This window comes from Globicephala melas, chromosome 10 (assembly GCF_963455315.2).
Source record: "Globicephala melas chromosome 10, mGloMel1.2, whole genome shotgun sequence".
NCBI lineage: Eukaryota > Metazoa > Chordata > Mammalia > Artiodactyla > Delphinidae > Globicephala > Globicephala melas.
Genome location: NC_083323.1, coordinates 61104854 through 61131555, shown reverse-complemented (window position 1 = coordinate 61131555; position 26702 = coordinate 61104854). Strand labels below are relative to the sequence as shown.

The window sequence follows — 26702 nt, the reverse complement described above, 5'->3', positions numbered from 1 at the left end:
CCCCACTAAGCTGAGGAGTGGGCCCAGCAGGAAGGGAACAAGACCTGCCTCCTCCCAAATTCCACAACCCACCCCCCCTCACCCCTACCTACAACCTTGGGCCTGAGCAGGAAGCCCTAGCAATACATTCTGCTTCTGTCCCAAGAAGCACAGGGGTTTAAGTGTGGCCTCTGGGTCTTCCTCTCCCCTTCCCCACTCAGAAAGGTCTCACTTTCTGAGTCTTCTGGGAGAACCTGCTTCCCTGGGAGTGAAGGGGTAGGTGGGGACACACACAGGAGAGCAGCCAAAATCTAACATTCTTTCTGAGGTCAGTTTCTTCCTGAGTTGTCAAAAGAAAAAGAAAAACAGCAAATTCTACACATCTTACAAAAATAAGAGGCCTAAAATATTAAACAAGCTACATTTCTGGGATTTCCCCCCTCAAAAACAACTAACAACAAAAAACCCTTCTTTGGGTGGTTCTTTTTTTTTTTTTTTGCTTTACTCCCACAGACCTAAGGTTTCAGCTGGGTGATGGATACGGGGTGGGAGGGGACTTCCTACCCCTCCTCTTCAGCCCCTAAACCTCCAGATCTCCTGAAAGGGACACTGCAGACTTTGAATGTGAGGGACAGAAGGCAGGGAGAGGGACCAAGAGACAAGAGAGGCTGGAGAGCAAGGGATGGAGACAGAAGCACAGAGGGTGATAGATGGAGAGACAGGGGAGGGAGGAGCAAAAGAGAAACAGGGCCAGCGCCGGGGGGCCGGGGGGCCGGGGGCGGGGGGGAGGTATGGTCAGTGACAAAGCGACGGGGAAAGAAAACTACGCGAACGCAGAGAAAGGGGGAAGTGGAGGAGGGGGAGGGAGCCATTCAGAAAGCAAGGAGACAAAAGGATTGTGGCGAGAGAGCAGGAGTTCCTTCGGCCCCGGGCCGGCCGTCCGCGGGGCGGAGATGGCGAGCTTCCCGTCCACAATAAATAGGAAAAACCTGAGTACACAGCGCATACGGCATCTATCTGCCTAGCAGAAGCATCTTCCTTCCCACGAAACAAAAACATCCACAGAGAGAAGGCAGCCCCCTTCTCTCCCCCACCCCATATCCCTCACTCCGCGAACAGAGGGCCGGGGAGGGGGGCGGCGGCTCCCGCGGCCTCACGGAGCGCCTTCAGTGTCCGAAGCCGTACATTTTGTCCCACTCCACGAACGAGTCCAGCTCCTTGGGCGAGGCCCTAGGGCCCACCTTGGCCAGCGCCGCCTCCAAGTCCTTGTAGGAGAGGGGGCGCTGCAGCCCCGGGAGGCCCGCCCCGGCCGCCGCCTGCTGGCACAGCTGCCCCAACTCGCCCCCGGAGAAGCCCTGGGTGCCCTGCACCAGGGCCGCCAGCTCCCGCTCGCTCAGCGCGCAGCCCTGCTGGGCCAGCGCCCGCTGCAGGATCTGCCCGCGGGCCGGGCCGTCGGGCAGCGTCACGTAGAAGCGGAGAGCGAAGCGCCGGCGAGTCGCCTCGTCCAGGGCCGCGGGCCGCGAGGTGGTGCCCACGACCAGCACGCCGTCGGCTCCCGCGCCGCAGCCGCCGTCCAGACAGGCCAGGAGCGGCGCCTGCAGCGCGCCTGCGGCGCTCGTGCCGTCCTCCCGAGCTGACAGCAGCGCGTCCAGCTCGCTGATAAGGAGCACCGCGGGCGGGCGGCAGCGCGCAGCCGCGAAGGCGGCCTGGAGGAGGCGCGTGCCCTCGGCGGAGCCCGGCGCGGCCAGCGTGGCTCCGCGCAGGCGCAGCAGCGTGGCGCCCAGCTGCGTGGCGAGGCAGCGGCCCAGCAGCGCTTTGCCGGCGCCCCGCGGCCCAAAGAGCAGCACGGTCCGCGGCGGGCGCGGGCTGCCGGGGTAGGCGGGCGGCCTCAGCAGGGGCCACACCAGCTCCTCCTCCAGCGCCGCCTTGAGCGCGCCCTGGCCCGCTACGTCCGCCCACTGCACCGGCGGCCCGCAGTCCACCATCTTGCTGGTCACCAGCTCCAGGGCCCCCGGGTCCACACCTTTGGGAGGCTCCCCGGACGGCACCGCGAAGCCCCCGCGGGGAGCCGGCGCCGGGGATCGCTCCGGAAACTTCTCAAAGGGCTCGAGTTGCGGGCCGTAGACGGGGGAGCCCAGGACCTTGAGGGGAACGCCGCCACCGTACTTGCCTGATGCCTCCTCCGCCGCTCCCGGCGGCTTCGCCCGGAACCCGTTGCCCCGACACTCGCCGTTGTCCGCGGCGGGGTAGGAGGCGCCGTCGGCCGCCGGGGCCTTGGCGGGCTCGAAGGCGTACTTGCGGTAGCGGCCCTCGGCGCCTTCGTCGGCCGCCTTGCGCTTCAGCGACACTCCGGCCTCCGAGGCCCCCTGGAAGCCGTAGGAGGAGGGCGGTGGGCGGGACGGGGCGGGTGTGGGCAGGGGCGTGGGCGCCGCCAAGCCCGAGGTTAGGTAGGGGGCCGGGGGCGGGGCGGGCGGCGGCGGGAGGGTCCCATAGCCCGGCTGCGCGGCGTAGCCTCCCGCTGGGTAGTTGTACAGAGGCCCAGAGGGGCCATAGCCCGGCGGGGGCGGGGGCTGCAGGAGCGCGGCCGGGGGAGGCGGGGGCAGCGCGGCGCCGGTCTGCGTACAGTAACCGGGCGCCAGGTACCCCCCGCCGTAGCCCGCCGCGTACTCGGGCGCTGCCGACGGGCCCCCGCACGCGTTGCCGGCGTAGAGGGGTTCAGGTAGGTTACCGGCTAAAACCGGGGAACCCCCGAGGCCCCCGGAGCCGCCCCCAGTGCCCGACTTGGTTCCCGGGAGGCCCTCGTGGAGCGAGGCCAAGGGGTAGGGGGTCTCCGGCCCCGGCCAGGGCTCGGGGTCCCCCTTGGCGCCGTTGAGGAAGGCGGCGTCGCCGTAGCCGCCCAGGGTGGGGCGCTCGTAAGGCGAGTCCAGGACCCCCGAGTACTTCTCTGCGTAGCGCTTGAGGAGGTTGGAGGCAGTGAGGGCAGAGATGTCGTCGTGTGCCCAAGCATAGTGGCAGCGCTGGCGACCCCCGGGGGGCAACTCCAACTTGTGGGCCGGCGACGGGGTGGTGGAGGAGACGTCCAGGTGCTGCTCTGGCCACTGGTTGAGGGGCTGGGCGTGTTCCGGTGTCCAGTGCATCTTCGACAGAGCTTCAGGCAAGAGAGAGAAGAGTCTAGTGAGACCCTGCAGAGCCTCTGAGAGCCCGTCGACTGCCAGCCACAGGCCGACCTTCTTAAACCTTAGCTTGGGACAGGCTGGTTTTCCTGCATCCACCCACACCGTTCCACCCTCCCTAGGCCGTCTTCTGGCACCAAAAACACCATATTTGACTTGCTCCTCATGTCCCACAATTAAGTTATCTGAAAATACTTTCCGCAGATCCAAGATGGATCTGAAAATGACATGTTTGGCCCTAACTTCACCTTCTAGGTAACGACTATTGTTTTGTCCTGGCCCCTCTAGCCCTGCCCTCTAGGACACATGGTCCTTACTTTTAGACCTGTTGTAGTGAAGGGTCAGGTAATGGGTAGTCCCCCCTTCCCCCACCCCCAGCCCTGGGAATAGTCAAACCCAGGTGGGGCTCATTCAGTAACATATTTGCTGCACACCCACCATGTGCTGGGCACTACAGAGGCACTGGGGTTGTGTAAAGGCCCCTGGCCTAGCGGTGGCCCAGCAGTCTGATAGTCCTAAGTGCTCTGTTCACCTTAGCCTTCCCTGAGGCTCCAGGGGCTCCCTTTGGGCCTGAAGTGAGGGATGCCCGTGTCAGTGGCAGCACCATATCGGCCCTGGGAAACCCCAGAGGCTGACCCAGAAGCATTCACTTCCTTTCTACTTGGTTTCTTTTAGTCTCTACCTGATGAAGTTAGAGCACCTGGGTTCCAGACCCAATTCTGCCCATGACGACTGCGTGCAAAGAGCAGGTGCTGACACCGGCCTCGTTCACAGAATGTTACACCACAGTACAAAAACTTTGTTTAGAAAAGACATATATGTCTTCTAGAGAAGATGGGACAAAGTTAGTTCACAGCAGTGCGAAGTTAGTGCACATAATAGAAAGTGGGTCACAAATTTGTCTCGGAGCTTCCCAGGAACCAAATAACTCATCTTGCAAAGTAAAAAAAAAAAAAAAAAAAACACTGTTATACTCAAAAGAAGCAAAAATGTTCCTGGCATTGAGATCATGGAACTTTTTTTCATGGACCTCAGGAAGCCGACCTGTGAGATGTAATAAAAGTGGCCTCTTCAGTGGCCGTGCTGTAAACACGGCAGAAGTGTTAACACAGCCGTTTTGTCCACTGTCCCTCAGCACCAGTCCAGGCGTGGGCCACACTGGTAAAAGGGATCCAAGGCCTGGGGAACAGCACTCGCCAGGCATATGGTTCCAACTGGGTGGCCTGATCCGAGGATAACATCTCAAAGACTAAATGGGCCCATGACATGCCAGAGAAGATTTTTGCTGATGATGATTTTTCAAACCTAAGCTTTTGATAAGACACGTTAACCTTACAGGTTCAATATTCTTTCTTCAACAAAATTTTATCGAGGGACTTCCCTGGTGGCACAGTGGTTAAGAATCTGCCTGCCAATGCAGGGGACACAGGTTCGAGCCCTGGTCCGGGAAGATCCCACATGCCACGGAGAAACTAAGCCTGCGCACCACAACTACTGAGCCTGCATGCCACAACTACTGAGCCTGCATGCCACAACTACTGGAGCCCGTGCGCCCTAGAGGCCATGCTCTGCAACAAGAGAAGCCACCGCAATGAGAAGCCCGCGCACTACAACGAAGAGTAGCCCCCACTCGCCGTAACTAGAGAAAGCCTGTGCGCAGCAACGAAGACCCAGTGCAGCCATAAATAAATAAATAAAATTAAAAAAAATTTTTTTACTGAGCACATACTAAGAGCTGTGCTGGGCATGGGGGCAGGTTGAAAGGTGAATATGATGGTTCAACCAGGTGGAGGAGACAGACAACATCCTTTATGAGGTGGGAAAAGAGAGGTGTGTGCCCAGAGCTCTAGGGCTCGGCGGGATGTGCCATGCCTGGTTGAGAAGGCCTCACCAGGGAGGAGTATCTTTGCTGGACCTTGAAGGGTGAGAGACCAAAACTGACCAGACCGGCTAGAGGGTTCCAGCCCCTTCAAAGATGCAGGGCACAGTGCGTTGAGAAAGCCGGGGCTGGAATAGTTCATATGCCCTCTTCCCTCCTTCAAGATGCCTTACTGCCACCTTCTGGAAAATCGTCATAATAAGTCTACAAATCTACCGCGTCTATGATGTGAACTGTGCCCCTTTAGAAGTAGGGCTCCTGTGCAGTGCACAACCTACATAACCTATACGCTGTAAGCCTAGAGGGAGCACCAAGAACTGTTGGGTCCCTGGAGCCTTGCAAGTGGGTATATATGGGGGGAGTGGTAGAAGAAGAGGCTGGAAGTAATCAGACCGCTTCTCAGGCTCTCCACAGTTGCCCTTACTTGCAGCAGCCTGACTGTATCACCTCTTATGGCTGTAACCTGATGTCACTGGGTGAGGACAGTCTTTGAAAATAAAACTATTTACTCTCATCCCCGCTGCCCTAGGGAAGGCATGAGCCACGGATACTAAATCTTTAATAGAGGAGTTCTTAGATTTGTTTCGCCTCCATCCGAGAGGTGGTCCTGGCCACCAATGGCAAGAGAGCAGAGCAGAGACAGCAGAACTGAGGGTGAGGTCTGAGGGATGCAGATATGCCGCTCCTACGGAGGGGTCTCCGAAGAACAGAGGCTTTACCTATTGTCAAACGGGTAATGTCCTGGGATATCAGAAATCCCAAGTGGTTCTGCTTGCAGGGTCATATGTGGTAACATCAGAGTCATACAAATGCAAAAATTGTGTTATGACGTAGCCCCCCAAACCTGTTTTTTTTTTTAATTCACTATTATCTGTGAATATAGATAGGGAGCTTTGGCTCCTTAATATAGGGAAAAGAGATTTGAATGTGATGAGAGCACTTTCCCTGAACTTATTAAACTGGGCATGCTGGGGGAAAAGGGTGGCCCCTCCCAGAAGGACACACATAGACACAGCAAGGAAGGCTCTGGGTGTGGACTTGTTCACACACATCTCCCTCGCCCACTGCCAGATCCGCTGCCCCTCCTTGTGGCTGTCCTGCAGTATCCTCCCTGCCCCTCAGCCGGCTCCTGCCCTGGCCTGCAGCAGTCTTCACTCAGGTCCCCTCTCTCCAGACCGAGCAAGCACTCGGGCCCTGGTCCGCATCGAACCACTCCACCTCAGCCATTGTGGACTCCGGGAACCCACTACCTCTGGCCCTCCAAGCCTGTCCTCCCAGCTCCATACCCGTCTGTCTCATCTGCTCCGGGCTTAGCCCTTTGCAGGCTCTCCTAGCCCCTGCCCAAAGGGGCCCTTGTCCACCACAGCTCATCCCACCCACTTTGAGATTGTCTCTACCCTCAGTCCCCTCAGATACTGGCCTTCCGCTCCAGGCTGTTCTCTTCCGCTTTCGCCAGGGGCACGTCTCCCTCACCTCTGGCCTTCTATTTTCACCTTTATCTCCATCTGCATCCATTTTGCAGGCCAGGCGGCCTGAGGGTCCCTCCACCTCAACCCATGACCCCATCTGGCCCAGGCTGGGACCTTGCCCCATGAATGAACTATTCTTCCCCACCACCATGGCCTGGCTTCATCCCCACAGCAAGCTTAATTCTTTCCCATTTTCAGAAAGACTTCCTTTACCCTAAGTCCCCTACTAACTACCAGCCCATCTCTCTTGCCCTTCTCCTTCATTCTTCCCTCAAGCGTCACTCTCTGCCTGCAGTGATAGCAGGGTAGAGCACGCTGTGTCCCTGCCCTCACCCTCAGGCCAGTTACAGCCCTCTCCTCTCCCACGGGGAGGTGGGGCCTGCTAGTCAGGAGCTGGAGGGATCTCCCCTGGAGAGGGGCCCCACCTCCTTCCCAGGTTCATAGGGCACACTGCAGTCCCTGCATCAGCTGAGCTACACATGATGGAAGGCCTGGGGGACTGGGGGAACGTATGGGTTTTGAATCAGAGAGAACTGGGTTTGAATCCAGGTTCAAACACTCATGATGTGAGCCTGAGCACGCTGCCTAACCTCACTGAAGCTCAATTTCTCCACCTGTTAAAGGGCATGACATATGCCTTGCAGAATGGCCACGAGGATTTAAAAAGATAACATAAGTACACAGTCCAGCGTCGGATATAAAGTAGAATGATAAATGGTACAATTAGGACCTGAGCAGTGGCCCAACCTTGCTGAGTGAATCCGAACAAGTCACTTCCCCTTGGGGTTGGGGGAATGTGAAGAATGTTCCAGCTCTGATATGACAGACTGGTCCTTATGCCATTTCCTCTGTGTCCCCACTGGGGGCAGAGCCAGCCCCTTCTCCGTGCTTTATGCACTGTCTTGTGTAGCCCTCACAACAGCCCAATGAGAAATACTATTGTCTTCATCCCCATTTGGCAGATGAAGAGACTGAGGTACAGAGAGGTTAATACATCCCTAAGGTCACACAGCTGTTACCCAGGGGAGCAGGATTCAGACCCCAGCAGTCTAACTACAGGGCCCAGGCCCTGACCTCTTGGCTGCACTATCTCCCTGGTCTAGCCCTTGGTACTCACGGCAAGAGAAGAGCCTGAGGCCATGACACAGCCTCCACCAAGGCTGTTTCCTTGGCCCTAAGGAAACGTGTTTCGGTGTTTGCCCGGGAATGTGGCTATGCTTCAAGTGCTGTATGCTCACCCTTCAAACCTGCAGTTGGAAGCATCTCCCCCTGGGGGATCCCAAGTTAACTGTGCCCCACACGCAGAAGAATATGTGCCCTCTCACTGCAAAACAGCCCGAGTAGAGCTGTCCCTTTCACCCGCAACCTTGCCATCTGAGAAGCACTCACACCCCTAGGCTGGGCAGACAGTTCCTTATTTGGGTGTGTGGGCTTCGCTGGGGGTGGCTGGGACTCTGTGGAGAAAAGGCCACTTTTTGAAACTGCACCCTTTGGGGAGCAAAGGAGGTCAGGCTCCTGAAGCAACTCTTTCTCTGCAGACCCTGGGAGGCTGGAACTCCATTTGACTCCACACACACAGTGCAGTCCTTCAAACTCATAGGTGGTCAATAAATAGTAACAAAGAATTGCTGGATGGAGGGGGAGGAAAGAATTCTATAAAACCCTCCCGTCACTTGTAGGAAGTCTTCCAGGATCAAAGAGGGAAGTGATTGGGCCTTTACAAATGGCCAAGGCACTCAATGCACTGATTTCAGTCCTCGTGGGCCTCTCCGATCCCCGTGGACCAGGCCCAGGACACTCCGTGCATCAGGTCTGACACAGGCTGTGATAGTGTGATTTACGATACGGGTGGGCCCGAACGAACTTTTTGGCCAGCCCAATATTTAGTCTTCACCCTCTGTTCCTGACTCACAGCTCCCCAGACCCTTGGAATTTCCTAAGCATAAGAGTGACGGGAGCATCTTTCATTATAATATTTGCTCTCTTGTCCGAGTTCCTGAAACAGCTTCAGAGCAATAAAGATGAAATTGGTCTCCTGTGATTCCTAACATGTCCCTTTCAACCACACCTGAGTTTATGTTAATGAGGTGATTTTGGGAAAGCTCCTAGGAAACCTAAAGATGAAGCCTGCTTGCAAGGGGAAGCAGCCATGATTAGAGGGTTGGAACTTTCAGCGCCCCCCACCTCACCTTCCAGGGAAAGGAGAGGCGCTGGAGATTGAGCTCCATCGCCAGTGGCCAACGGCTTAATCGCTGTTGGCTGTGTAAGAGGCCTCCACACAAACCCCAGAGGACGGGGTTGGGAGAGCTTCTGGGCTGGTGAACACGTGGAGGTGCTGGGAGGGTGGCTGCTGGGAAAGGGCAAGGGAGCGCCATGCATCTTCCCATATACCTGCCTTATGCGTCTCTTCCATCCCGCTGTTACTGACTTAAATCCTTTTATAATAAACCAGTAATCTAGTAAGTAAACTGGTTTCTTGAGCTCCATGAGCAACTCTAGCATATTAATCGAACTGCAGGAGGGGGTCGTGGGAACCTCTGATTTACACCCCACACTGGTCAGAAGCACAGGTAACAGCCCAGACTCGTGATTGGCATCTGAAGGGGGCAGTCTTGTAGGACTGGGCCCTTAACCCGTGGGAGCTGCCGCTATCTCCAGTAGATTGTGTCAGGATTGAGTTAAATATGGAGGACACCCAGCTGGTGTCCCAGAACTGGCTGGTGTGTGGAAAACCCACAGGTCTGGTGTTGGAAGTGAAGCAGTGTGAGAGAAAGGGGGACACACAGGAGGAGTGTTTCTCCCTCACACACGCCTCCACCCTCATTCTGACATCAAGAGGCAGCAGCCGCCCTGAGCTGTCCCTATGTGACCACGGGCAAGATGCCTAACCTCTCCAAGCCTCGCTTTCTTCCGCTGTCAAATGAGATGCTGTAGATGATGGACAGCAAACTTGCTCTCACTAGGAACCCTTTAAATGAGTTTTATACAGGCTGAGGTGGGAAGGGACCCCAACCATGCAGTGTCAACACCCGCCTCCGACTCCGTAAGGGGGCCCCTAACACGCCCTCCCCATCTCACAGAAGTTCTCTGGTTCAGAATTCCCTGACCCACAGGGCTGGGGGCGGGGCAGGAAGGAGGGGCAGCTGTGTGGTGTCTCCAGTCCTGGGTGGAGAAGGGCCCATGTCACCCTCCCGGGCCAGCTCCTCGGGCTCTATTATCTCAGCCTGGGACAAAGGGGCTGGAGTGGAGAATCCCATTGTTGGGCCTCGTATGGAAATCTCATTAATCTATTCACCACGGCTCCCACAGGCCTTTTGTCCCAGGCTTTTTGTCTCTCGCTCACAACTGATGCCCCGGGGGTCTCTGGCTGCCTGGCAGAGCTTGAAGGGGACAGTTCCCCCATCCACTGGGCCCTGCCCCCTCGTGCCAAAACCCAGTTACTGCAAGAGGGGAGGAGAGGGAGGGCACCCGGGAGCCTCTGGAGGACAGGACAGGTCACCTGCCTCAGGCCTTGCACCCACCATCTAGGAAGCTGTCCCCCCAGCGCAGCTGGACCCCCAGCACCCCGCCCTAGACACAGGGCCTAGCATGGGTCGGGCTCAGTAAGTGTTTAGGGGATGAACCAGAAGAAGCCAGAGAGGCAGCTACAAAACTCTGCGCCGCAAGGGCGGCAGCCCAATTTCTTCAGGTTCACAGTCTTGTTTCCGTCCAGCCAGCAAACACTTTCATATACCTTCAGAGTGCCAGCCACTGAGCAACAGCTGTCACAGGGGCAAAACCGGACCCAGCCCTTCCTTGCAACTCTACCGTCTCACAGGGAAGATGAGGTGAAAGTGGTTATGGCCATAGGAAAGAAAAGAAGAGAAAAGAAAGGAAAGGAAGAGGGATGGAGAGAAAGAAAAAGAAAGAAAGAAGGGAAGGAAGGGAAGGAAAGAATGAAAGAGCAAGAAAGAAAAGAAAAGAATGAACACTGGCAGTTGGGAGGCTGTGGAGCCTGTTTTCGGTGGGGAATCAGGGCGGCACCTAAAATGGGTCTCTGCGGACAGAAAGCACTGGGGTGTGTTCGCCACGGAGCTGAGCAGGGAGTGCCGGCACACCCGTGTCATCACTCACCACCCAACACCCCACCTAAGTAGATAGTATTTACAGATGATAAAACTGAGTCCCAGGGAGGAGGTCCTGCTTGCCCAAGGTCAGAAAGAGGGCCTCCTCCTGCTGGCCAGTGTTTTCGCACCTCCACAGGCTCCGGTAAGGCAAGGATACAAATGGGGGAGCAGACCCCGGAGGGGAGCAGGGGTCCACCCAGCAGATCTCAACACTCCCCTCCATGTCCCTAAACTCACTCCTTGGCTGGAAAAATGGTGGAGAACTGGAGCTGGGGAAGGGGGAAGGGAGAGCCATAGGGAGATGAGGAAGGGGTCACGTGCCAGGAGGTGGGAATGGTCGGAGCCAAAAGACACCTGGGAAACGGCCCTGCTCAGTCCAGCCTACAGGGCTTTGCTCACCCAGGTCTACTCACTGGAAAGCTCTCCCTGTGCCAACTAGCTCGTTCCCATCTTTCAAGGCCCACGGCAGGTCCCTCCTCCTTCACGCATCCTCCTTGGCCACTCCAGCCCTAACTGACCCCTTGCCTTTCGGGGAGAGCTGGAGGAAGCCCCTCCTGGCAGTAAGAACACAGGCTGTTCTTCCTCTTGTGCCCGGATCCCGTCCCCTTTCGATGCCCAGGGACCGTGTTCCCTCAAGTCTCCCCTGTCCTGCATGACCAGCTTCCCCCTCTACTGGGTCATCCTCATCAGCCCACCAACGTGCTGCTCCTTCTCCCATCTTGGGGTCGGGGGAGCTCAAGAGGGTCTCTTGATCCCCTTCCAACTACATCCTATTGCACTCTGCTTGCTTTTTACCAAAATCAAAAACAAAACAAAAACAAGAAAGAGTTTAAAAGATGCCTATGCTACAAGTTCTGCTTCCTCCCCTCCCATTCTCTCTTGAACGCCCTCCATCCAGGCTTTCACACCCAGCGTTCCAGCTGTCTGCGTGCGCGTTGTTAAGTCTGACCATCAGTCAGATGGCCAGTCCTCAGCTCAGCGGCATTGGACTCAGCCGGTCCCCCCTCCTTCCTGAAGCTTCTTCACTGGGCGCCCCGCCCCCTCTCCTCCTCCACCTCTTTCAGACCCTCCTTTCACCCCTCCCCTCCGAGCCTTGCTGAGCCCAGGGCTCAGTCCTTGGAGGCTTCTCTCCACATTAACTCCTTGGAGACCCCACCCAGGCTCACGGCCTTGACCATCGGCTGTGCACTGAGGATTCTCCAGCCTAGCTCCCCCCCATGCACACCCCACTGGCATAGTCAACCTTCTTCCTGACCCCTCCCCGCTTAAATGTCTAATGGACACAATTGACGTGTCCAAAAATCAAACTTCTGACTTTCTCACCCAGCCCCGACCTACCCACCACCCACTACTCCCACCCTGGGTCTTCCCCACCTCAGGAAACGGCAGCCTCGTCCCTTCTAGGTGCTCAGGCCAGAAACCTTGGGGTCACTTCTAACTTCTCTCTTTCACACCTCAGACCAGCAAATCAGACTGTCCCAGCTTCCAAATCTATCCAAACTGCAGCCACCTCTCACCACTCCGGCGACATCTCTTACCCAGAGGACGGCAGCGGCCTCCCATTCTCCCCTCCCCATGTCCACTCTTGTGCCCCACTCTCTAGTCGCAACGCAGTAGCCACAGGACCTTTGAAAACATGTCTGAGCATGTCATTCTTCTGCCCAGAAGCTTCCAGAGGCTCCCATCTCACTGGGAAGAAAAGCCAGAGTCCTCCTAGTAGCCGACCTCATCCCACCCATCTGCTTCCCCTCCCCTCCGGGCCTCCCCTCCCACCACTGTCCCCTGGCACCTCCCCTCCAGTCACACTGGCTTCCTCACTGCTCCCCGCACACTGGCTTTGCTCCCGCCTCAGAGGCCCTGGCCTTGCTGCACTCTGTGCCTGAAACACTCTTTCCCCAGGCCTCTGCACGGCTCACACCTTCACTCACTCCAGGCCTCTGCTCAACTGTCACCTCATCAGACCTGACCCCCCAACCTGATGTCCTCTGTAGCACTCATCACAATCTGACCTACTTGTGGCTTTATCTTCTTGCACCCATTGGAAAGTTACATGAAAGCAGGTACTTGGTTTTGTTCACTGTCTTATCCCAAGCACCTAGGACAGTACCTAGCGCACAGTAAGTTCTTAATAGACTCTGTAGAGTGGATGGATGGATGGATGGATGGATGAGCAAAGAGGCTTGAAAGTGCTTCTGCGTCCAAATAAAGAAAAAAACCCAGGTGACTAAATTTGAGCCCACGTGAGCTGTTGAGGGTGGCAAGAGGCAAAGCCAGGGAATTACTTCAGGAGTGGACGGGGAGGGATTGCCTGGAAGGGGAATCCGTGTCTGTGAACACAAGAGGAAATACCCAGCCCTGATCTGGCTGGAGCCGAAGGACACCCAGCCTCCCAGGGACCCCACCTGGCCTTCCTTTTTTTTTTTTTTTTTTTCTTTTTCCCCAAAAAATTCTTCCTCCTCCTCTCTTCCCCCAGCCAGGCCTCTGGGAGAGGACAAAAGGGGCAATGGAATTCCCATCAAAGGCCACCGGACACATGGTAAAGAGATCAGGGCCCTTGGGATCCTGCTTCCTCAAGGTAGTAAGGCCTCCCCGCCAGTCTGGCTCCTCTCTGGGATGGGGGTGGCAGGGGGCGTGGGGTGTGCTCTGGCCCTGGACTCCTCATATGTCAAATGCCAAACAGCAGGAGGCCGGCCAAGCAGCCCCCATCTGGGCTGTGTGTGTGCACACGCGCTGGGGGGAGGGGAGAGTGCAGAAATCCCTGCTTGTGTCCGCGGTCAGGGCCACAGACAAGCTGTGACCATCTGTTGTCGTCTTGAGAGGCCAGGCCAGGGGCCGAGCACCCTTGAGGATAAACCTTCCCTTTCTCCCGGCCTTCTAGTGTTTGCAGAGAACTTGAATAATTACCATTCAGTTTCATCCTCACGACTTCCCTGATAGATAAACATATTCTCCCCATTTTACAGAAGAGGAAATGGAGGCTCAGAGAAGGGGGAGTGATTCTCCCAAGGTCACAACAGCTAGTAAGAGGGGAAGCTGAGATTCTCAGCCCATGCTGCCAGCCCCTCCCTATCTCAGCCTTGGCCAAGGTGCCTGGGTGCCAAACACAGGGCCCCCTCAGGGCGAGGCTCTCAGGCACAGCTCCAGCCCAAGACTGCTCCCTATCCCCTCTTCCAGGAAGCCTTCTAGGACTGACACCCCCAAGGAAGTTCTAAGATGCTTCAAAGTCTAGCGCTCTATATAGCCACTCCTTTCCCACCCTGGGCTCTTGGTCTGTCCCTGGGTATTGGGCCCCCTCACTGGCCAGGGCCTCTTAAGGGCCGCTCGGTCACCCACCCGCACTGGGGCTGGGGTGCTCTGACAGACTGGAGAGGGGGCACCGCACGCTGCAAAGAACCCCGCCTAAGGTCACACAGGCAGGAAGGGATCTGCACCCAAGAGCCTGGCTTCCACCTCTGAACACAGCCCCTAACCCTGTGCTGCCCACATCACAGCTGCTAGCCACAGGGAGCTACTTAAATTCATTAAAATGTACTAATTATTTAAAATTAAATCACTTATAATTACTTATTAATTATTTAAAAATAAAAAATGTCTTGTTAAAGTGAAATTCAACTAAAGGAATTTCCTCGACAGCACTAGCCACACTCCAAGCTCTCACTGGCCACACGCGGTAGTGGCACCTGCGTGGTCAGCGCGGACGCAGAGCACCCCCATCACTGCAGGAAGTTCCATGGGAACTGTGCTGCTGTCATCCCAGCCAGGACTTGCTTCTGCAGCCGGGGTGCTTCCCACTACAGCTGGAGCCTCCGCTGCTTTCTCTTGAACTTGAACGGAGTCTCACTTCTTAGGGTCTCCAGGTAAGACATCCCTAGGACTCGGATTCCGTTCCTCAGGACTCCAGCTTCCCCAGGAGCCGGGGAGGGAAGGCAGATGAGCTGAACCCACCACCCCGCCAGCCCAACCTGTCCTGCCTGCCACCAGCAGAGGAGGGGCAGGCTGAAGAGGAGAGGACAGTAGGACAGGGCAGTTTGTCATCTGGCCCTCCAGGCTCTGCCTCCTTCCCTCCCCCATCAGCTGCTTAACACCCATCCCCCCTCGCCTACCATCCTCATCCTCATTAAATCCCATGGACAGATGGGGGCCGGCAGGGAAAAACGTGATCACTGTGAAAGCACTCTTCAGTGCAACAGAGTCTGGGGGTCACAGCTGTGTCCCCTGAGGTCTGGCCAGTCCTTCATGCCCGCCCTTGTGTCAGCAGTGAGAGAAGGGGGGGTACTTAGGAATCTTAGGGGGAGATTTAGGAATCTGTAGATGCTGGATTATTCTAGCAGACACAACCCCAGTTAAAAATGCAGTCAGTCATGTGGTCACTCATCCATCCAGCGCACACTGAATAAGTCCCACCACGTCAAGAGGTAATAAGAGGATGTAAAGATGGACAGGTGGGCTCCCTAACCAGCTTGACCAGGTAGGGACGTGGCTTATTCTGGACTTAATCCTCGTTGCAGGCTAGATGAAGATCCTTTGTCTCTGCCCAGTGGTCTGAGCAGGATGGACAGCCCCCCCCAAACTCCCCCCAAACAGGCGCACAGCACGTGTGTGCGCGCGCGCGCACACACACACACACACACACACACACACACTCTCCCAGCTGCCGCCATGAACTCCCTCCCATGGTCTTTCTAGCCAATCACAGCACTGAAGGGTAAGTCCCACTGCCCAGCGGCCCCCAGGGAGTGTATTAGCACATTTGAACCACTCAACCTGCAATGACAAAGCCTGGGGCCTTGGGAGGAGACACAGCAGGAGGGGAGGGGGGCCTGTGGGGAGCTGTCCTCCCTCCTCTCCCGGGGGAAAGCTCAGGACTAAATTAAGCATTCTGGGGCACAGAGGAATTTGGGGGCCCCAGCTCCAGCAGTGAATAAGCGATCCACAAAATCCCAATTTACACACTCACTGATCAAACGGCCCATCTACTCCCCTAGGAACTTGGGCACGGCTCCTGGGCTTTCCCCTCTCTTGCAGAAGGTCCTGGGGTGCCAGACCCAGGACAGGGCAGCCAACGCTTTATCTGAAGACTCAGTCCCACCCCCAATCCCCATGAGGCACATCCACCCCCAGGGCTTGGGGACCTGCCTGTACCCACTGCGATCTGGCTGACTGTGGTGGGACTCACCAGGTCTGCCCTCTATGCATGACAGCTCTTTTTCCCTCCTGTGCTGCCCCGGGGCTGCCGGGGCTGCCTTCAGCCTCATCAGAGCTGCTAATCACTTTTCCAGCTCTGAAGCCCTACTCTCCTGCCCACTCCCTTCTTTCCGACAGCCCCTCCATGTTTTCTCTTGACCCTCATCCTGGTGGCTGTAGCTGCTGGGAGATGCTCTAAGCCCTCTCCTTCCAGCCACACAATCTCACCCCTTCCGCAGGCTGGGAAGATATCCAGAAACACAGGGCAAGGAATACGGGTTTCCTATCCCCAATTCATCTATCTCCCTGGAGACAGCAGGTAGAGAGAACTGGCCTACTTATCACCCTTCCCCCTTCCCCCAAAGAAAACTCAATTTGTCTCCACCTACCTCGATTTTGTTTGCTTTATTTAGGCTGCCTGAAATTTCAGGAACAGAAAACCATTCTGGTTAACAGGCATCCTCTTGTAAGCTACCTACAGCTCTGGGAGGTTCTGGGCTATCAACCACTCGGCCCTCAATGAAGGTTAGCAAAGCCGATTGGCTTCTCTCCATGCCTGCTTGAGAGTGGCCCTACTGGGCAAGTAGAAGTTTCATCAAGGCCAAGTAAAGTGAGTCTTCGGGGCTGGTAACTGCGTTAAGGGCAGCACAGCCCACCCTACTACGCCCTCTTCTCACTACCTGAGCTGTGTTGGAGCAGGTTAGTGGGGGCTTTAACTGCTGGGCCCTGGGACAGGACACAAAGGGAGGGAGGGCTCACCCTATGTCCATGCTTTCCGGAGGACTTGGTGGGTCAGGCTGCTATCTCCCAGAGGCCATTGCCTCCTGGACCCGGAGCTCGATCTCCATGACGTCACTGAGTGCCCCCAACAGACTGCTAGGAGGGGTTTATAGTGCGAGCCCACTGGACAGCAGGACACACTCCTTCCCTTCTTCCTCCTTTCCTCACCTTCACTGGCTGCTCCCAGGGACCCTCAAATGCAGCCTGGACTCACTGGTGACTTCAGTTAGGCAGGTGTCTGAAGACTGCCATTGGGGCTGGGGGTCTCTGAGCCCACCCTGGCAAGCCCAGGGGTCCTTCTGGAGGTCACAGTCCCACCTCCTTCCTAGGGCTCAGATGATGCATGGAGTGGGTCAGCCTCTGAGATGTGGGGCAAGTGTCTCAACCTCTCTGTTTCCTCCGGTGTGAAATGGGGGAACCAGCATGTCCCAGCGTGCCCCCACGCTGGCATGAGGGCAGTGAAGGAAGGGTGGTACTCTCAAGAGTGGCTGGAGGGAGCCAGGGGATGGGGCAAGACACCAGGCCTGGCTCTGACTTGGCTCCCAAGAGGGCTGGCCAAGCACTTCAGCCTGAAAAAGGCGGGGTCAGGGAGACACTCTGGCACAGAAGGATCCAATGCGCTTGAGAGACCCCTAGGAGAGAAGGGCCGTTTCCAAGCTGGGCCCCAGAATGGAGCCATCACCCTGCAGTGTAAGGCCTCTGTCCTGCCCCTCTCGACTGCTGGCTGGGACTGTGGGGGGAACCGAGTCCCAGACCACGGCTTCCCTGGATGTCCTGCCTGAACCCTGGCCCTGCTGCCCTGTGTCCTAGAGCACCTCTCACCCACTCCTCCTCTGCCAATAGAAGGAGCCCCAGTGCCCTGCCCCCTCTCTGCCCTCTGTCCGACTTAGAAAATGCCCAGATAATGTCACATGCCCCTTCAGGTCCCTCTTGGGAACCCGCGCCGTGCCAGACCCAACTTCCTCCCGAGCCACACTTTTCCTGTCCCTGGGAATCTTGGGGCGCACTCAGCTTCTCAACAGAGTGGGGACAGCAGCGGGCACTGGCGGAGGAGGCTGTGGTCACGGCGGTTACTGGCCAGCTCCGGCAGCCCTGCTCCCCGGGGCTGGGTGAACCCTCCTAGTGCCTGTCTCCTCGTGGATCTGCGTCTGGGGCCCTTTGTCCCTTGGGACTTGGCCCTGCATGGCTGTGGGAGGGGGAGGAGGTCAGGGCTCTTGACCAGTGTTCAGTCGTAGGCCCCTTGTGCAATCTAGTAAACCTTGCGGCCTGTTCTCAAAAGTATTTGTCAGTGTATGAGATAAAAATACACAAGAGAAAACAAAGGTGTAACTATATATCGTGACAGATGTTAGCTAGACTTATTGCGGTGACCATTTCATGCTATATACAAAAATCAAATCATTGTGTTGTACACCTGAAACTAATGTTACATGTCAATGATACCTCGGTTAAGAAACAAATAACACATGGGACTACTTTGTCAATTATACCTTAATAAACCTGGGCAGGGGGTAGAATTTTTTAAATATTCAATACACGGGGCTACAAAGGGAATTAATGACATTGGAATACAACTCTATTCGTGAGCTCCTCCGGGATCACGGATCACGGGTGTTTAGCCCAAGAGACAAAGGCCCCCTCTCAGACCCCACCCCCTTCCCCCCAGCCAAGCTTAGGATCTAAGGTTGACTTGAGTCAGTTTGGGTGGCATGTGACCTCCGAAAGGCTTAAGCATTAAAGTCTGTGTGATCCTATGTTCCCGGGCCCAAATATACCCCCCTCCCCGTGCATAGGGGTGTGTGAGAGACACCCCGCACAGGGCCAGAGCAGAGCAGAGGTAAGGGAGCAGGCCCAGGCAGCCTACGCAGGCTTCCCCATCGGCTGCCTGCCTCTGCCCCCTCCTACTCCCTTCCCAGCCCTGGGGGAGCCGAGCTGAGTAACTCCAGCTATGCAGCCTGGCCGGTCTACCTGGGCGTGAGTGGGCAGGGCTGTCCTCCAGGGGGTGGCCCCCTCCACCTGCGGGGCCACAGGAACAGAAAGAGAAATGGGGGGGGATGGTGCTAGGCGAAAACCAAACAACAACCACAGCAACTCCTGTCTGCTCTGGTCTGGGTCCCCAGCACACGTGCCAAGCACTGCTGTAAGCACGTGAGCGCATGTAATCCTCACAATAACCCCAGGAAGGAAGTACGACTGTTACTCCCATGCTACAGAGGAGGAAACTGAGGCAGAGTTAACTCGTCGAAGTCACCAAGCTAGGACATGGTGCTGGGTGGCAGCTCTGTGCAGGCCCTCGGCTCTCCCCCACCCCATCCTCGAATGAGACGAATCTGCCATGAAAGATTTCTGCCTTAATGTTAGCTGTCTGAGAACATGTAGGTTGTCTCTGGAAGTGATAAGCTCCCCATCAGTAGAGGCATTCAACACGAGAGGCTGCCTACAGGGTGGGGCACTCTTGGGCAAGTTGATGGGCTCTTCCTCTCCTCTCTGCAATTTTTCTGGGTCATCCCCACTTACATGTCTAATAGGCACTGCAAACCCAACAAGTCTAAAAGCTGAACTCCTGACCAACCCCACCCCGATGAGGCAGCTCCATCTTTCCCAATAAGGGGCTCAAACCCCAAAACTCTGACCCGAGAGGGCTACAGTATGGAAGATGGTGACAGGAGGATGGGCATCGCACACAGAACACAGGATACCTGGAAAAGGAGCCCCTTCCTAGAGGGGTGAGCGTCTGGCCACCAATGACCTCTGTCTCTCTGAGGAGCTGGGTGGGAGGGGCGATCCCCCCTGGTGGCCAAAGTCCCCCTGGCGCCCCTCTGCCCCAACAGAAACCTCCACGTAGATTGGGTAGATGTGGAAGAACATGAGGCAGCGGGAGGTGTCTTTTTGCAGTATAACCCGAATCTCGCCAGTTTTCTTTCCCCACTGGTCTGGAAAGAAGAAAAACCACCCCAGACTCTCAAGCATCCAAGGGCCCAACAGGCCAGACAGCAGCAGGTGGACGTTCCCAGTTTCCTAATTCCCACTGTCAACGGGATGGAGCTGCCCCATCGGGGTGGGGTGGGCCGGAGCTCGGTTTTTAGACTTGTTGGGTTTGCAGTGCCTATTAGACATGTAAGTGGGGATGACCCAGAAAAATTGCAGAGAGGAGAGGAAGAGCCCGAATTAGGGCCTCTGTCACCTATGAACAGCCTCCCTCGGGAAAAAGAAGTCTCCTCGGGACTCTGCTGAAGATGCAAGGCCCTGCTGTGAAGGGAGTGGTCTTTTCCCAAGTCTCTCCTCTCCATCCCATCCTGGGTCCTGTCTACCGCTCCCCAGCTCAAGCACCTTCGGAGGCTCCCTCCTACGCAGGGAAAACGAGGAGAGTGGTTCTGAAAGCTCAGCCTGTCCTTTGGCCTATCCGCTGGTCCTTGACTGTCTTGTAAGCTCCTGGAAAGGGGGAGCACATCAGAAATAATGCTTGTTGGATGAAAGCCTGTCCGGATAAAGTATCTGGGCCTGGCTCAGGGCCCTGCTGAGTGTGAGGTGAGTGTAGCAGTGCTTCACGTGGGTACCTGCAGCAAAGCAAACAGCGCCAGGGCTAAGGACGGGATCTGCTCCTTCCAGGCCACACGGGAAGCCGAGGGTTGTTATGGAAGATCCAAGGCAGGAAAGCCCCACTCAGGGGCTGGTATGTAGGTGCCTGGGGAGTGTGTGGGGAGTCTCAGGGGCCCAGGAATCCTGGCCCAGGACCTGGCACGGTGCCAGCACCCAGCAGGTGTTCTACCCAGGTTTGTTAGAATAAAATGCAGCCTCTTTGCCACATCTTCCCATCCATCCCCGATTGATTGATTCCAGCACTGAGCAGGGGATCAGGTGGCTTGAATCTGCCAGGCGGTGAGGGGAGGCAGGGGGGAGGCAGCTTCCACCTCCCGGATTCCAGAGGTAGCCAAGCTGGCTCCCCTCTCACCTACCTCCTGAGCCCCCGCTCCTGCCCTGACTCTACTTCGGAGAGAGCTTCAAAGATGGCCTGGGCAAACCCTGCCCTGGGCCAGAACTTTCACACTCATGTCCCCTTTTTCTCCTTGCTCCTGCGCTGGGAGTTGGTTCTCTGCAGTGGGTACTGAATCACCACGTGGGTCACCAGAGGTAGGCATGTACTTCAGAGACAAAGGACACACTATGTGAAACCAACACCTCTATCACCTACGAACTCACTCACTAGTGTTCTTACCCCCATTTTGCAGATGAAGACATAGAGACACAAACAGAGTATGTGACTTGTCCAGGGCAATTAGACCTGATTAGTGGCAGGGTCACTGCAGCCCAGGGCTTGGCCCCTCGGGTGGGGGGCATGATTGGTCATCATAAATTTGGGATTAGGGCCTACGGAGGTTGGTCTGAGGCCACTGCCTAATGCTACCATTCACTGAGGACACCCCACCCCTCCACCAGTCCCCAAGGTGAATTGCAAAGGCTGACTGTCCACGCCTCCTTACCAAAGGAAAAGAGAGCCAGGCACCTGGATGCCTCCCACTGCAATCCCTTCTCCATTTTCCTGCTGGCCCAAGTAGGAAAATGTCAACATCAACAGCAATCACAGACGTCCCAACTCACGATGGTTTGACTTACAACTCTTTGACTTCACAGTGGTGCGATACGCGTTCAGTAGAAAGCGTACTTTGAATTGTGAATGTTGATCTTTTCCCAGGCTAGCGATCAATATGCAGTACGATCCTCTCTCGTGACGCTGGGCAGTGGCAGTGAGCCGCAGCTCCCGCCGGCTAGCCATGCCATCACGAGGTAAACAACTGATACGAGACAACCATTTTGCGCCCATTAAACCACTGTGTTGTTCACTTTCGGTACAGTCTTCAATAACTTACATGAGATACTGAACACTTTACTATAAAGTACGCTTTGTGTTTGATGATTTTGCCCAACTGTAAGCTCACGGAAGTTTTCCGGTCACCTGTAAGGTAGGCTAGGTTAAGCTATGATGTTCAGTAGGCTAGGTGCATTAAATGTGTTTTTGACTTACAATAATTTTAACTTACGATGGTTTTATCGGGACATAACCCCATCGTAAGTCAAGGAGGATCTGTATAGCCCTGAGCTCTGTCCCCTGCGTTTCTGACCAGGCCCTCACAGGCCCACAGTCCTTCAAGACTGGGACTCAGGGCTTCCGGCCCCTGCCTCATTTAATCCTCACGACAATGTTTATGAGGAGGGCACCATGATTAGTCCCACTTCTCAGATGAGATATAGAATATTTAATAAGCACTATGTACGTAAATATTAGCCTATGATTCATCAAGTCGCTTACGAGAGTGCTCAGAGGAGAGCTAGACTCTCTTGCCACGCATCCTTGCTCCTGGGGATGAGTGGGTCCTACAACAAAACAACCCCTGGACCTCCTCTCTCCAGGTGACACAATCAGAGGTGACTAGCCCATACCCCGACCCAGGCAGTGTGAACCTTTCCCGCTCAGAGGCTGGCCCAGCAGCTCCATCCGATGCCCCTGGTCTCTTGGCTCATCCTGTCCACCTTCCATGGAGACAGCACCACGTGGAGGGCAGGAGTGCTGGGCTGCAGGCCCCACTCTGCTCTCAGCACGTCAGGGGGGTCTGGATTGGGGGGAGGGTTTCCTGATGTAGGGTTCCCATGGGTGTCACGGGGTCCAAGGACCCTCTAAAGCAGAAGGCAAAGTCTAGTATCGAGTGATGGAAGTGCATTTTTCTGGGGATGGCTTTTGAGGGGTCTGTAAATCAAAAAAAGTTATGCACCCAGGACTGGGTCATCTGGAAGACCCTCCCACTCCTAGTATTCTTGGGCTACATGCATTGAAACATAAACCGCACCCCTCATCCTTCAAGGCCGACCTCAGCACTCAAGCCACTCTGGAAAACTCTAAGATTTCTTGCTTCTTTGACTGCGGCATAAGGCTTGGGACCCACGTAGCCTTGTAGGGCCTCTCCTGCTTTGCTCTTCCTCACTAGCCTGCCAGCTCCAAGAAGGGAGCAGGGCCAGCCCAGGGCTGAGATGGCAGAAAGCATCGGTATACCCCATGGTCGGCCTAGTGGGGCTTACCCCAGCCCACAGCCTCTGTCCCCGGGAAGGCAGAGGCTCTCGGGGTTGTGGACCCCAGGTGTACCCGGCCTCAGGTCCACCTCTCTCCACAGCGGCCCTGGAACCTCACTGAGTCATGCTCCCGCAAAGAACCTGGTTTTCATTAAATCGGGTAGAGGAGTCATTAGCCGCCAGCCAAGTCAAGAAGCAGCAGACTTCTGCTAGAAGGCATGGGGAGAGCAAGGGAGACCAGCCTGTCCCCTGCGATCCCTGGCTGACAGAGGTGGGGGGAGGGGGAGGCGGGAAGGCTGGGCTCCTAAGGGTCCAGCAGCTGCAGCAGGAGGAGCTGGGGGTGGAGAGTGGGGGCAGTCTTGGCCCAGATAATAAGCAATTGTTAATGTGATCCATATGGATCCTGACTGGTCTCTCTGTTTAACAGGATGATAATGGCAGGGAAAGAATGCTGGTCTGTGGGGAAAGGAAGGGGCAAAGTCCTCCCCGGACTTGGGGATGGGGGAGGGTCAGCAAATGAGGAGGAGGAAGAGAGCCACCCAGGGGTCTCCCCCCACCCAGGAGCACAGAGTTATTTGCCTGCAAGTGTTCAGATGCCATGCTTTGCAGGCTGCCCTTACAAAACCCCTTTTATTCAGCCCACAAATATTTATGGAGCACCCACAAGGTGCCAGGCATCCCCAGTGGGGACGGGGCGCGGAGAAGTATATGCTCCACCCTGTCCTCCAGGAGGAAAAGCCTAGCGTGGACTCAGCCTCAGAGGCTGACAGGAGGCACAGGTGCAGGGTTAGGAGAACATGTAGGGAGGAGCAAGTGACAAGAGCTGCGGGCTCTGGAGACCGTATATGGAGGACGTGTGGCATCCGAGTTGGGCCTTGAAGAATGAGGAGGTTGTGGAGAGACAGGGACAATGGGAAAGCATTTGGCTGAGGGGACAGCCAGAGCGAAGGCAGAGAGGCGTGAAATTGCGTGGAGAGAGTCTGAGGTCTCAGCAATAAAGCTGCAGCCCAGGCAGGGGAGGGGAGGGGAGGGGCGGGGATTCTTGCTCCATAAAAAGCTGTGGCCATGGATGACCAGGAGGAAGGCAGGAAAGGGCTCTGAGAACAGCACACTCGGGCCTGGTCCCTCTCCTGCCCCGCTCCAGTCGGCGCAATGGGATTGTCCACTCATGGGATCCCCAGCCCAGCCCAGCCCACCCTCACACCACAGCCCGAGAATCCCGCAGGCCCTCGGAAAGCCAAACTCATCCCTGGGTCTCTCAGCCCTCCTCTTCTTCTCCTGAGGAGACGGGGGGCCCCCTGAAAAGTGGGGGTTATTGGGCCTCCCCCGGAGCAGCTCCACTGCCCCACAGAACTAATTCCCTTTGGCGCAATAGGGCTTTCCCCCGAGAAGATATTACAGGGAGGGCACGAGGGTCGCTCCTTACAGGGGCGGCTGCTGAGGACACCAGTGGAATCAAGTGGAAATAAATGAAATGGCGTTAAATACGGGAGACGGGGATTTACGAGGCCTGTCACCCGGTGGAGCGAAGCTGGCCGGCAGGCCCCGCCCCTTTCTCGCCCACCCCTGTTAAGTCCCGTCCCGCCCCCTGCCCCGCCGCTCCCGCGGCCGCCGGGTACCGGCGTGCGGCTGGGTCCCCGCGGCGCTCAGCCACGAGCCGCGCAGCGCGTCCGTCCTCCGGGGTCACAGCGCAGCGGAGGACGGCGCTTGCTCCCGGCTAGGAGCTCCGGGATGGGGGATCTGAGGAACCCCAGCCCGGCCGCTTCCAGGACGATGCACAGGGGTTCAGGTTGGACTCTGGGGCTCCCACCCAGAGCCTCTGGGGCTCCCCTGTGCAGGGTCAGAGTTCTTTGGACCACTGCATCACCTGGCCCACTCCAGCGACTCCACAGGGAAGGCTCTGGGCCCCGAGAACCGAGAAGTTCTCCCGCCCCGCGGAAGCCCAGAGTGGGCTTCGAAACGGATACCCATTCCTCGCTGCCTGGCCGACGGCTGGAGTCCGCTCAGCCGCGGCAGCCCGCGCGGACGACAACACAAACATTCTTCCGTCCTCTATTCTCCTCCAAATTAGGTATCCATGGAGACAGGGCCTGGCAGCCTGACAGCCCCACGGCCTAATCCTGATTTAGTGACCGTCCCTTTAACAGCCCACCCACCCGTCCACCCACCGCTGCGCTCTGGACTCCTGGCTGCCTGTGGACGCAGACTCCAGGCCACTTACACTCGCCCCCGCGTAGACCCCTTCCCAGGCCTCCTCCGCCCAGGGGCCGAGAAGGGGGCGTACATTTGCTGAGCACCTACTGTGTGCCCAACCCTAGCGGAGGACCCTCTATCGAGCGGGTTCCTTAGCAAGGAAATCTCTGTGTAGACAGACCAAGAGAGGGCTCTTGGAGCGGGGAAGTTTAAAGGGCTCTCGGGAGAGAGGGCCGGGAGCTCAGAGGGTCACCCTCGCAGCCTGTAGCGCACGGGTGAAGGTAAGTTGCTTCCTGCAACACCCCGACTCTGAGATGGGGGCTATGCTCTCCCGGGCCAGAAGAGAAGAAAGGCAGGGGTTGGGCGTGAGGGACGCAGGACCCGCAGGGCCCAAAGTGGCCTCAGTCTCCTGTCACTGCCCCGTCACGATGCTGGGGAATCTCCGGGCCTGGAACCCAGTCCCCACCCCCCTCCCTCACACACAGGGGCCGCTGGACAAAGACCTGACGGAGTGGGAGGGGCCTCGGGCCGGCCCTCGGGCTCCGGACACTGGATCCTTCTGGGACCCGAACCCGCAAATTCTGGTTCCCCACCCCCAATCCCGCAGGCTACCCCCAGAGCCTGCTGCTCGCTATTGCTGCAGCCTCCGCACCAAAGGGGGCGGCGAAGAGGGTGCCCGTCGGCTGCGGAGAGGAGAGCCCCTTCTCTGCCCGCCCCCTCCCCCCGGGAAGTGACCCTCGGCTCCCACGCACCCGCTGGGGTCTCTCGCTGGCCTTGCCCTTCGACCCCCGCCTCGCTGAACCCCGCGCCCCGCAGCCCCCGCCCTCTCCGGCCCTCGCACTGCCCCGCGCCCGCGGACAAAGCTCCGGACACCCCGACCGAACGAACGGTCACCACCCCCTGACCCCGGCCCGCCCGCGCGCTCCCGTGCCTGCCCCCGCCGGGCCCGCGGCCCCGTACCTCGGCATCCCGGCCGGGTCCTAGGTGAGTGTGCGCGGCCTGGGGGGGCGTCCGGCCCCGGGGCTGGGGCGCGGGCCGGGGGCGACAGGCCGGGGCTGGGGGGCAGCGGCGCTCACCATCCTGGAGCCGCTACTGCTGCGGCTGCTGCGGCCGCCGCGGGCGGGAGCGGGACTGGGCAGTGGGGGTGGCCGGACAAGGGGCCGTCCCGGCTCCCCCCGCAGGCAGGACCCCCACCCCCACCCCCGCCTCCCCTCGCCCGCCCCCAGCGCCCTCCCTCGCAGGCCTTTGCTCCCCTCCCCTTTCCCTGCTCCTCCCCTCCCCTCGTGCCCCTCCCTTCCCCCCAACTCCCGCCCCTTCCCCGGCCCTCTCCACCCCGGCTGCTTCCCCGCCCTCCCCTCCTCGCCCCCGCCCCGCCCCCACCTCCCCTGGGCTCGCCCGGCCCCTCCTCTCTACCCGCCCGGCCCGGCCCCGCCCCTCTCCTCCCCAGGCTCTAAAATAAATTAGCCACAGAGGGGGAAAAAGAGCAAATGACCCTTGGTGTGGAGTGTCATTGCGCCACTCTCAGGCCCGCTCCCGCCTCTCCCGGGCCGTTGGAGCGGGAAGTTGGGGTGGGGGTGGAGGCCGAGCAGGGTGAGGAGCAGTCCCCGAGGTGGGAGGGGTGGGGGCCGGGACTGGGCAATAGGGCGGCCGAGCGTGTCCGCCGGGTGTGAGCGGCTTCCTGGGTCGAAGGGCAAAGGGGAAGACAGCCGGCCCGGCCCGCCCCGTCCGCTAGCCGCCTTCGACCCCCACTCCCTGGACTGCCTCGGCCTCTCAGCCTAAGCCTGGTAGACTCACTCTTTCATTCTCCTCCGCCCCACCCCCCTGCGCCTGCCCGGGATGCAGAGGGTGGGACACACACAGCCCAGCAAGTCCACCG

At 57.6% G+C, this 26702-nt stretch overlaps 1 protein-coding gene across 1 annotated transcript; it reads right to left on the bottom strand.

Annotated features, from left to right (window-relative positions):
- Nucleotides 1-1010: 1010 nt before the first annotated feature.
- FIGNL2 (fidgetin like 2) lies at nt 1011-25867 on the bottom strand. Its single transcript, XM_030835022.2, has 2 exons — nt 25787-25867; nt 1011-3127 (listed from the first exon to the last, which is right to left on the bottom strand). Exon 2 carries the CDS (start codon nt 3114-3116, stop codon nt 1146-1148), a length of 1971 nt encoding a protein of 656 aa, XP_030690882.1. The 5' UTR covers nt 3117-3127; nt 25787-25867; the 3' UTR covers nt 1011-1145.
- Nucleotides 25868-26702: the final 835 nt, after the last annotated feature.

Coding starts and splice junctions, on each gene's coding strand:
- FIGNL2 (XM_030835022.2), bottom strand. CDS start 3,116: ATGCACTGGACACCGGAACACGCCCAGCCCCTCAACCAGTGGCCAGAG.